Source organism: Pinus tabuliformis, chromosome J (genome assembly GCF_031772625.1).
Source record: "Pinus tabuliformis cultivar Carrire ecotype Pingquan chromosome J, CPIR1, whole genome shotgun sequence".
NCBI lineage: Eukaryota > Viridiplantae > Streptophyta > Pinopsida > Pinales > Pinaceae > Pinus > Pinus tabuliformis.
Window position 1 is genome coordinate 1,390,025,712 of NC_142295.1, and position 11,550 is coordinate 1,390,037,261.

Below are 11,550 nucleotides of genomic sequence, written 5' to 3' on the forward strand. Positions count from 1 at the left end.
AATAATGTATTATGGCTAAGTTTTTTGGAGAGACCATACTTTTAGAAAAAAATTGTTGAAAATAGAAAGAATCTAATAATTTTAAAATATAAAATTTAAAAGAAATGCACATTTTCCAATTCTGCTTTTAATGGCTATAAATCCATGTATTCAAAGGAAATAGATAATGTATATGAACCTACTAATTAGCATAAAGGGAGAAAAGGTGAAATCCACTTAAGTATTATTAAGCGAAGAAAAAACAAAATTTGGTTTCTTGACTTTATCATGGGGAGATAGTGGAAAATACACCTCGAAATTTCCTTAATGTTAAAATTACTAAAGCAATTAAGTTTTAAAAAAACATTTAAATAATAAATTTAAAAAAAATCAAATTAATTTAATATAAAAATAAAATTAAAAAATATATATCAAATTAATTTAATATAAAAATATATTTCATCTTAAAAAACTAAAATTATTTATTTATCATTGTTAACCTATCTAGAAAAAATATTATAAACTTTATATTGAAAAGAAATGTCGAACATGACCAAACACAGCCCAAAACAATATCCTAGAACTTATAAACTTTATAACACTCATAAAATGGATAATTTAAAACCCTTCCTGTTGAAATGCTAATATTAAATCATATTCTATAATATTTATAATAGTAGGGATCTTTATGACTTATTAACTCGTAAAAAACAGTGAATTTGAAAAGTTTTCACTATAAAAAATAATCAATTAAAAAAATTAAATAATTTATATATATATATATATTATTGTTAAACTTTTATATAACCAAAATTGATATTAGCATCCTCATGTAAATGAATATATTATGAGTTAAATGCAACTTAAAGTTATTTCTAAGAAGATGAGTCTGGTTCACATCCTCGTGGAATAGGATATTCCGTGGGATCTTTTTGTTGCGGTTTGCAACTAAATCTGCTTTATTGAACCTATGATGTAATCGAACTATGTTGAATTAGTTTCCTTGGGGATTGCTTATCGTAATAGGAGTATGCAATGTCATTTGTATTAGATGAGGTTATTAATTTTAGATTTTAGATTTTTTATCTCATATATATATATATATAAAAGTTTGATAAAGTTAATTATTTATTTGTATAAAGAATGAGGATTATATATTTAAATTAAATTTGGTTTATTAAATTTATAAAAGGTAATTATTTATTTAAATTTTAAAATTATTTAATATTTTTATTTAATTTTATCTTTTATAGTATTAATTTGATAGATTTTTTTGTAAGTATAAATAATTAAGGTGCTGTTTATTTTTTTTTAAATTATAAAATTGATGAATATTTTTTTCTTATTTTTGCAATATTTAAGTGGATAGGGTTTTTATTTTGAAATAGAGCTTTCAAAATTTTAATTTAATTATAAATAATTATTAGGTAGATGGTAGAGATGGTACAGATTTAAGCTGTACAAAATATTCTAAAATATTTTTACTATAAAAAATCAAAGGTTGAGATTTATCTTCAAAGTTGTTATATTTTTTAGTCTTTCTAATTAAATTAATTAATGAAAAAGAAATCATATTAACAAGAGTCATATGAAATAAGCTATGATTTTTTGGACATGTGGTATTGACACATAGTATTATAACAAAGTCTATTTACAAATTAAGAATCTCCATGAAAAAAAAATTTAAATATTCATGATAAGAATATACTTCCATGTTTTTAAAATATATATATCTTTAACTTATATATTAATTCTTTTTATAATTAATAAAAATAATAATTTGAGATAAAATTATAATTTAATTATTTTGTATGATTTTTCAAATTTTAACAATATAGCATACATTATAAAGTAAGTATTTCAATGCTTACTATAAATTCACATCTACTAACATTTAATAGCCATTTCATTTATATAAAAACACTAATTATTTTATATTGTAATTATTTTATATTGTAACCTGAACAAACCAAAAAATAATTTGATTTTCCAATTTAGTTTTAATGCTTTTTCATATTTAGTATTCTCATTCTCCTTATCATCATATGTTTTCTTTTTAAAATTAATTATAATAAAGCTATTTCACATTGTTGATATCTTAAACGGAGTCGTCATTATCACACTACAACAATTTAATACTCTTAATGACTTTTAATAATGTTTTTTTTATTATTTTTAATTAATTTTTAATAGTATTAGTGTATATATATATATGATGATAATTATAGTGATAATTGTTTTATATTTATATATATATAAAACAATTATCACTATGATTTTCCTTTTATATATAGATATATATATATATTATTTTCTATAATTAAAATAATTTATATTTAATTTTCAAATGATTTATTAAATTTTTTTCATATTTATTTAAAAATATTTTATTTTTATTAATATATCTGTGACTCCCTTTAAAAATACCTTAATTCGCTTATATATATATAAAGCACTTAGTTAAAAATTATATCAATAAAAATTTGTAGGTTAAATAAATATCAAAATACTATTGTATTTGAAATAAATATAAAAAAAAAAAACAAAACAAAACAAAAAACCTAAGTTTAAACGCATAAGTGTGCATTATTGAATAATTGAATTCACATGATTATGATCCGAGATTAAAGATTCCTTAAATCCAAATTTAGAAGTAAGTCAAAGTCACCACTTTAACTTTGTATGGATTTCCTCTAAAAAATTATTAATCTTTCATAAGTCATAGATAACACTTTAAGTTTGTGGTTTTCCTTTAACGAGTTATTAGTCTTTTCAACATGTGATATGACCTTATAAGTAATATATTGTTTGTTTATTTATATATTTTTGTGTAAGTTATCTTATTTATATATTATGTGTATCTTATTTTATTTAGTATTTTTGAGATAAATGGAAGCTGGTTTTTCAAAAACAATTATTAACCTTTTCATAAGTCAAAGGCACCACTTTCACTTTGTGTGTTTTACCTTTAAAGAGTTATTAGTCTTTTCAACATGTGATGAGCAATATATTGTTTGTTTATTGTGTATCTTATCTTTTTATATATTATGTGTAACTTATTTTATTTATTTAGTTATTTTTTTTGTTTACTTTTAAAGATAAATTGCGCACGATATTTTAACTTATACATATATAATTGATTTCTAAACGAAAATAAACATAAAGAACGATTAGATACTTATCAATATTCCAATTTATAAAAGAAAATATAATAACTTCGTCCTGGTTTGTATGATATTTGCATTGACATAGCAAAACTAAATGACGTGTTCATACATATATTCTAGGTGGGGCCGCTAGGTTAAATTATATGATGCAATATAGGTATGTAGCTTTTGTTAATTGTTCAGAAGTTGCAGGTTCTGAACAATCGGTGGCCAAGATTGAAATCAGAATTGCTAAACGATGTTGGGTAGTAGTAGTACTATTTGCAGAAGGCTGATAGCACTATTCTAGGTGGAGTTGCAGGGCGCCTCGCGTGCTGTACAAGGCGATTGTCCAGCACCATCACGTCACCAACCTCCCAGTTGATCTCCACGGACTCTTCTTCAGTTATTTGGACGCTTGATTCAATTGCTTCTTCAGGAAAAGGGGAACCGTCTCCCAGCAGTGGAGGAGTTTCTGCAAATGTTATTAGGTTAAACCACGCTTTCTTCTTGCATACGCCTCCCTCAACTGTTCTGATAGAAGCAATAGGCCCCAGTTCAAAAACCATGCCGCCATCATCTGCCCATCTCACTTTGGATATTGGGCCAGCTAGCATTGCAACCCTGGAAGCAACAAAATTGCGACATGACCATCAATTTCCTCTCAGGCTACTGACAAATTTCAATCAAAACAATATTAGTGGACAATTGCATTAAAAAGTCAGGTGTTTGTATAATTTAGAGGGGGAGAGAAGGGATATTGAATTGAATATAACTGGACTACAGATTCTGGAAATATTGTATGAAATTGATTGACAAGAATGACCTGAATTTTCATCTCATTCCTCTCTATCAAATTTTGGAGTATTTTAGGAATCTCCAATTTAAATTAGAATAACTAAAGGGAGCTCTGTGAAATATTCCTCCAATCTGGAATAGGAATAAGAATTATTGAAAAGAAAGAGGTCTCTTGATTAATTTTAAAGCAAGACTAAAAATTTAAAACTAGTTTCATTTTGTACATAGTTAAGATAAATATATACTCATTTGAAGTTCGCTCTTACTTCTTTTCTGCTTCCTGTTTGTCCTTCGTTTGGAAACGGGATTGCCAGCCCTTTAAAACGGCGTGAGGATCGTCTTTCTGAGGAACGCTGCATGGATAGATGAGTCCCTCCTCCTCCATTTTTCTCACAAGTTGTGGGTATTTCTGTTCCATTCTTTGGGTGATCTTATGGCTTAATACGATTGCTGTCTGCCCGCCCTCTGGAGGCGCAACCTCACAGAAGAAAACTAATTTGGTAGGGAACACAGGAAACTGCACAGTAAAAGACAATACCAAGAATAAGTTTGAAGAACTAGAAAGAGCAAAAAAAAGAGGAGAGTGTTGAGGTTTTCAGTTGCACCGATCCCTGTTTCTAGGGTGGCTGAGAGTCCAGGATTCTCGATAAAGTGGTATGACAATTACTCAAATATTTTCTTGAAATATAATTCATGAATCTAATCTGCCCAAGTTGAGGTTTTAGATTACACTAAAAATCACAAGTATTAGTAAACTTTCAAATCTGGTTTACCAATATATTATTTTGAGTGAGCAATTAATCTTATGTTAGGAGCATTTTTATTTAGATTGTTAATTCCTTAAACCCATCGATATCCATCTGATTACCAAATATTCTACAAATCAGCAATCTAGAAAAGCTTTGAGCTTCTAGGGTAGATCCCAAAATAACTGTTAGTCCCTATAATAGATTCCTAATAAAGTGAGAGTGATAATTACTCTAAGAAAAATTAGAAAATAGATTCCTAATAAAGTGAGAGTGATAATTACTCTAAGAAAAATTAGAAAATAGAATGGGTTGGATCAGATTACCGTAGCCATCTCATGATGGAATTTTATGGGTTGATGCAGAGGTGCTTCGTTTGCAGTATAAACCCTTCCTTTAATCTTCGTCCTGGAAGCTAACCCCAGATATGGCTGGTCTTCCCATCCAAAAGCTTCAACAACTGTATTGAAATCGCTTGCACTTCTGACGGGAAATCCCCGAAAGAGCAGCGCCCCAACTCGTTTTAGTTGTTTGTCTATCCATTCCCTGTTCTGTTGGATAGCATGGACAAAGGGACCAATAAACGTATTTTCATCGGAAGATGGGGGCAGGAGAACCATCGGGAAGAGGCCGCCATCCTCCAGAACTTCTTGTTGGGAAATCCTCCCTTGTCGAAAGAAGAAGAGCGATTCCTCCATTACAGCGCAGTTAACAATGCGCGTTTGATGGATCTTTACAGTATCATTGTTTTGCATATATAGTGGATTGTTCTTCGATCACCATTTGTCCTCTCATTTAAACCGCATGTGATTTATTTGCCAAACGTACCTCACGCCCTTCACGTGCTTTGAAGGTTTTTTCGGTAATTCTATCAGATTCCCACGTCATCCACGTTCTATATCTGTCAGATACTGCGTCATCACGTGGCGTTACAGTGTAACTTTCCTGTGAAATTTCAACTCTAATTGGCATGGTTCACTAGCTCGTTGCCATAGTCTAACGAGTTCACAATTTGGCAAAATTTTGGTAAGATTTTGAAAAATTTTAGTAGGAATTTTTAGAAATTTTGGTTATGTTTGCCAAGCTTTAAGATTTTGGTTGCCTTTAAAGTTTTTTATTATACTCAATCCATTTTCACCATCACAAAATTGAATTTCTTAAAAAAACAAGAATGTTACCCAATGAAATTGTGACCTCTTTACACAACCCCTATATGGTTTAAGTTAAAAACAGATATAATTATGAAATATATATAATTAGTCTAGGATTCTAGCCATTATTAATAACTTAGCATTGAATAAGGTAATTTATAATATTTAATTAGATTACAATTTGAAAGTGTTATGTAGCTTTAGCATAATACAATGTCATGTAGATTACTATTTATTAAGATTTCTAAATGCATTCAAAATTGTATATTCACATCAAATATTGATACAATATAAATACATGAAATTATGTCTCAAGATAACTAATCTATCTTGGACATACAATCTCTTGGTTGAGTTAATATCTCAAACACACACCAATCTAGGAGGCTAACTAGTTTGAAAGAATCTCTCAACCAACTAGACCTCAACAAACTCCTAACTAATAGCAACAAAGTCATTCTAGAATTGATGACCACACTAAACATAAGTAGGAATTATATTTTTCATGTCCCCCCTTTAATGACTACTTGTCTTGACCTCAAACAGCAAAGTCTAATTGTGGTCCTCATGTTTACAAACATGATCAAAAAAGAATATGCCCACATTGATATAAAGGAACAACAATCTACAGGGATGCATGAGTACCAACTACTACAACCACCAATCTACTAAGATGTCCTTCATGTACATGGTTTAGTTAACCATTATCTTCATATCTATACCTATAAATCCCCCTCCATCATCGTCATCATGGGTTTCCTAGTATTACCCATAACCATGCTCTACCCTAAACCATGCCCACGGTTTTGTCGGTTGACCCTAAACCATGCCTACAAGAATCCCTATCCACTTCACTCACACATGTGGTTTCTAGCTTACAACAAACTTACACTCCAAAGTGGTTTCTGGATTACCACAAACATTCAATTCCAAAATGATTTTAAGATTACCACGAACTACACATGCTTCATCAAGGTTACATTACACTCCAACTCATGGAGTTACTAGGTACACACTTTAGAAAGACCACTACAAAACACCATAGACTTTCTTACAATTAAGATGTGTGACTAAAACACGATAGACTTGCTTACAATTAAGATATGTGACTCAACATGCTAGTGAGTCTATCCCACAAACTCACACTAAATCACACAAACTTACATTTTTTTGTCTACCATACTTTAATCGCTCCAACAACTAGCCTCTTATTTCATCTTCTTTGTCATATCTTCATCATATCTGGTAGTCAATAGTTCCTGCAAATAAAATTAGTCTATTTTCGGAATGGCCAATTCCAACACAGACAAAAGTGTGAGAATAGACAAAAGTGTGGCCACAACAACACAACATCTAATTTTTCAACCAAATTTACATTAATAACTTAACAATTTTTAAACACTTTTAATTAAATTGGAATGCAAAACACTAGAGCCCTTCAACAGTGCCAATTCAGTTAGTGCCCATTAAGCTTGTAGCTTCTTTCACTATTCGGTTCTAGGTTTCCTTCACTCAACACCATTCTTAGCACCTCAACAAAAGAACATTGGAGATCGTGTCCCAGGCTGTACGAAAGCACCTTAAATGCAGTGGTAGAGTTCAACATACTGCACTTTATTAATTTGTGGACAAGTATCCTAAACGACAACAATAAATCTATCCTCATTTGCACCATCTTCAAGTTTAAGTTTAGGTTCTGGTTCTAGAGGTCGCAACTCTAGAGAGTCGAGATCAATCAAGTTCTTCAGCTCCACTAATCTTCTCACCACAATGTGTGCAGCGCTAAATTGAAACATAGGATTCTTGCTAGTAACAACCAAATATCATGGCTATCTTTGACGTTGGAGTTAAAATTTCCAAACACAATACATTTGTCAGATATAATATTAGGAAACTGTGTTGCATGCATGACCACCTCTTTACCAATGCCCTTCTGATGGTCATCATCGCTCCATATCGTTCCACATGTTGGACAAACTCCAGCGCTTTCCAACAACCTTTCCACGTCATCGACCAACAACTCTTCCAACTCCAGGGGCTCCTCTGACTATAAATTAAGGAATACCACATGATCGATCATATCTAAAATTGAATAATGTACACACTCCTCTCTACAGCTACACTCCAACTCTAGTTCTGGTGCTCCACACTGGCTTAACGCTACTTTCCGTAACTAGTGCACTAGTGGACAAGATCACCTCGTTCTTTATTACCTTCATCCAATCCCACATCGCTCTAACAATTTCTTTCTTTTTTTTTTTGCCGAGAAAATCCACAAGCAAATTAAACGCGAGGGGATTGTGCTTCCTATCAAGCTTCAAGCTGGCCCAACAGAAAAACGTTGGGTTCACCAACACAGGCTTTGTGCTCCTACAGATTCCAACAGCGTCAAGAAGACGATCTACGCATCTACAAGAAGAGGATCTAAACTCGTACCTGGACGACTCAGCTTCAGAAATGCAACACACACCTACAACATAGGCCTATGTCTCCAACAAATTTGTGCTCGAATCCACTACTATCGTAATTCTTTATATTCAGTCTCCTTTAGCTGGTCCACTACTGGCCCAAAAAATTTACTAGTTGGCAACTGCAAAACTCAACGACCTTCAAGCAACTCAACGGTTCAACAGATCACCAACAGGATTGGCTTCACTCCCAATTGGCGTTCACATAGTTCAACGGCTCAACAAGTCACAACCAGGCTTGGCTTCCTCAGATGCACTCAGGCAATGACTTTCACGCCACAACAGTCCGTAGGTCCAACAAACGTCAAGAGTTGCATAACTTACTCTGCCCAACGTTAAACGTTGTATACCTTTGTTAGCGCACAAAACAACTGTAGCAAGAAAATTTGTTGGTGTACATGCACTTAGACTAGCTGTGTTGGTGTACATGCACCTAGATTAGCTCCAGTTAACTTATTGCTTGCATGTTGCACATGTACACATTAACATAAGATAAAGCACACTTAGCTTTAGTTAGCTTTAGTTATTGCATGTACAACTAAGCTTAACTTAGTTGCTTTTATGTATTTATTCTAAAACTAATATTGTAGAATCAAATTTCATTCTTTTCTCAATTCTTGCTCGGTTCCTTCCTTCTCTTGCAAGCTTGTTTATTGTTTTGTTGATCTAGATCTGTGTATCTCAAAAATCTTACATGGTATCAGAGCACAAGGATTTGTAATCAGTGCACAAGCAATTTTATTTGCAGGTTCAGAAGATTGAAGCAACAACAAAGAATGGAGTCTAAATTGGAGTTTCCACAATCGACAATTCTCACTCCATATAATTATTTCGAATGGAAGCCAAAGATTCAACTTCATCTCAGAAGTAGAGGCTTATTTCAAATAACCATGGCAATGGAAGTTGAACCAATATCGGCAATGGAGAAAACGAGATATTTCAATTGCATGGACGAGGCCTTCGGCATCCTATGTTTATCTATTTCTCCGGAAATGCTATTTCATGTTGAATCATGTTCAACTCCAAATGAAATTAGATCCGAGAAACTTTGAGAACATTCAAGATTTTTTCACAAGGTATAAAGCCTTGTTGGTTCAGCTGAAAGGATGCGGGATTGACAAATCCAAGCAAGAAAAGCAGTTGATTCTTTCCATTTTATCAAAACTTGGTCCAAAGTATGCAGTATTCGTCTCTACATTCCACACAGTCAGATCTGCAACTGGTGCAGATTGGAAGATGCCCTCACTGGATTCTTTTATTCAGTTTTTGATGCATGAGCAAGATAAGCTCATTAAAATGGGGACACTTAAAAATTCCAAAGTGCATGCACTTACTGTGCATGCAAAAGGAAAGGCAAAGATGAAGACGAATATGACAACGAACTTTTTTCAAGAGCAGCCGATGAAGAGGACGACGACGCCTCTGTGCTCGCGTTGGAGTTCTCAGAATGTTCCCTAGGAGACCGTCGTCCATTGGGGTTTGGACCGAAGAAACTTCTCCATGGATTTCCATGGGTTCCGTATCGATGGAGGGTTGATTTTCAGAGGTTTTGGAGTCATCTTCCACTGGCTCCACCATGGATCCTGTGCAAACAAACCTCAGCTTCCTGTGGACTGCCCGATAAATGCAGTAGACATCTCGTGGGCACATCTGAGGCAGCTGAGGTTTGTTTGCATAGGATCCATGGCGGACCCAGTGGGAGACGACTCCAAAACCTCTAAAAATCAACCCTCCATCGATACGGAACCCATGGAAATCCATGGAGAAGTTTCTTCGGTCGAAACCCCAATGGACGACGGTCTCCTAGGGAAATGTTCTGAGAACTCCAACGCGAGCACAGAGGCGTCGTCGTCCTCTTTGACGGCTGCTCTTGAAAAAAGTTTGTTGTCGTATTCGTCTTCATCTTCGTCTTCGTCCGCTCTTTTTGAGAAAAGCTTGTCGTCGAGCAAGCTTAACGCTGAAGCTCCCGTGTTTGTTCCCAGAGCGCAAGCTGCCGCTCACATCGGAGGACCGATTTTGCCAAGCTTTACTGAACGTCCACTGCCAGAGCAGTTTTTTGAGCAGGAGGTCTTGGCGTCCGAGGCGGAGAGTGCGGCTGCCCCCATTCATTCCTCAAAGGCCATCCTCACCGAGGAATTGAAACAAAAGGTCGTGCAGCAGGTTGAGTTCTATTTTAGTGATGCAAATCTGCCCACTGACAAATATTTGATGAAGTTTGTGAAGAAGGATCCAGAAGGATTTGTTCCTATTCCAGTTGTGGCATCTTTCAGGAAAGTAAAAAGCCTTGTTAGCAATCATTCTTTGGTGGCAGCTGCATTGAGGACATCTTCACAACTTGTTGTAAGTGAAGATGGGAAGAAAGTGAGGAGACTTCACCCGTTGACAGATACTGACATTGAGGAGGTGTAGTCCCGCACTGTTGTTGCAGAAAATCTGCCCAGTGATTATTCTATCCAAAATCTGGAGAAACTTTTTGGTGTTGTTGGCAATGTAAAACTTGTGCATGTTTTCCAACCTCAAAGATATGATTCGGGCCAAGTTTCAATGAAGGCCCACAAGAATGATATGTTTGTCAGCAGCAAGCTGCATGCACTTGTGGAGTATGAGACTGTTGAACAAGCTGAGAAAGATGTTGCTGATCTAAATGATGGAGGAAACTGGAGAAGTGGCCTTCGAGTGCAACTGCTTTTAAAGCGGATGGGTAAGTATGGACACCCAACAAAAGGACGACAATTGGATAATGCTGATGGACATTTACATGGTATCAGAGCATAGGGATTTGTAATCAGTGCACAAACAATTTTATTTGCAGGTTCAGAAGATTGAAGCAACAACAAAGAATGGAGTCTAAATTGGAGTTTCCACAATCGGCAATTCTCACTCCATATAATTATTTCGAATGGAAGCCAAAGATTCAACTTCATCTTAGAAGTAGAGGCTTGTTTCGAATAACCATGGCAACGGAAGTTGAACCAACATCGGTAATGGAGAAAACAAGATATTTCAATTGCATGGACGAGGCCTTCGGCATCCTATGTTTATCTATTTCTCCGGAACTGCTATTTCATGTTGAATCATGTTCAACTCCAAATGAAGTATGGAAAATTTTGGAAGAATTGTTTGGAAAATAGGATAAAATGCAAGGTCACATTCTCGAAAATGAGTTAAACTCATTAGATCCGAGAAACTTTGAGAACATTCAAGATTTTTTCACAAGGTATAAAACCTTGTTGTTCAGCTGAAAGGATGCGGGATCGACAAA

At 33.9% G+C, this 11,550-nt stretch overlaps 1 protein-coding gene and 1 pseudogene across 1 annotated transcript; one reads left to right on the top strand and one right to left on the bottom strand.

Annotated features, from left to right (window-relative positions):
- Positions 1–3,154: 3,154 nt before the first annotated feature.
- Positions 3,155–5,407, bottom strand: LOC149232541 (clavaminate synthase-like protein At3g21360). The gene is made up of 3 exons (XM_089376508.1): positions 4,996–5,407; positions 4,190–4,440; positions 3,155–3,749 (listed from the first exon to the last, which is right to left on the bottom strand). Exons 1-3 carry the CDS (start codon positions 5,365–5,367, stop codon positions 3,404–3,406), a joined length of 969 nt encoding a protein of 322 aa, XP_089232634.1. The 5' UTR covers positions 5,368–5,407; the 3' UTR covers positions 3,155–3,403.
- Positions 5,408–9,900: 4,493 nt separating this feature from the next.
- LOC149232542 (la-related protein 6B-like) lies at positions 9,901–11,063 on the top strand (annotated as a pseudogene).
- The last annotated feature ends 487 nt before the right edge of the window (positions 11,064–11,550 follow it).

Bases quoted from the DNA above. Each gene is read 5' to 3' on its own strand.
- LOC149232541 (XM_089376508.1), bottom strand. From the start codon at position 5,367: ATGGAGGAATCGCTCTTCTTCTTTCGACAAGGGAGGATTTCCCAACAA. The intron at 4,441-4,995 runs GTAATCTGATCC...TTTACTGTGCAG, and splicing joins TCCATCATGAGATGGCTACG to TTTCCTGTGTTCCCTACCAA. The intron at 3,750-4,189 runs GTAAGAGCGAAC...TGTTGCTTCCAG, and splicing joins AAACAGGAAGCAGAAAAGAA to GGTTGCAATGCTAGCTGGCC.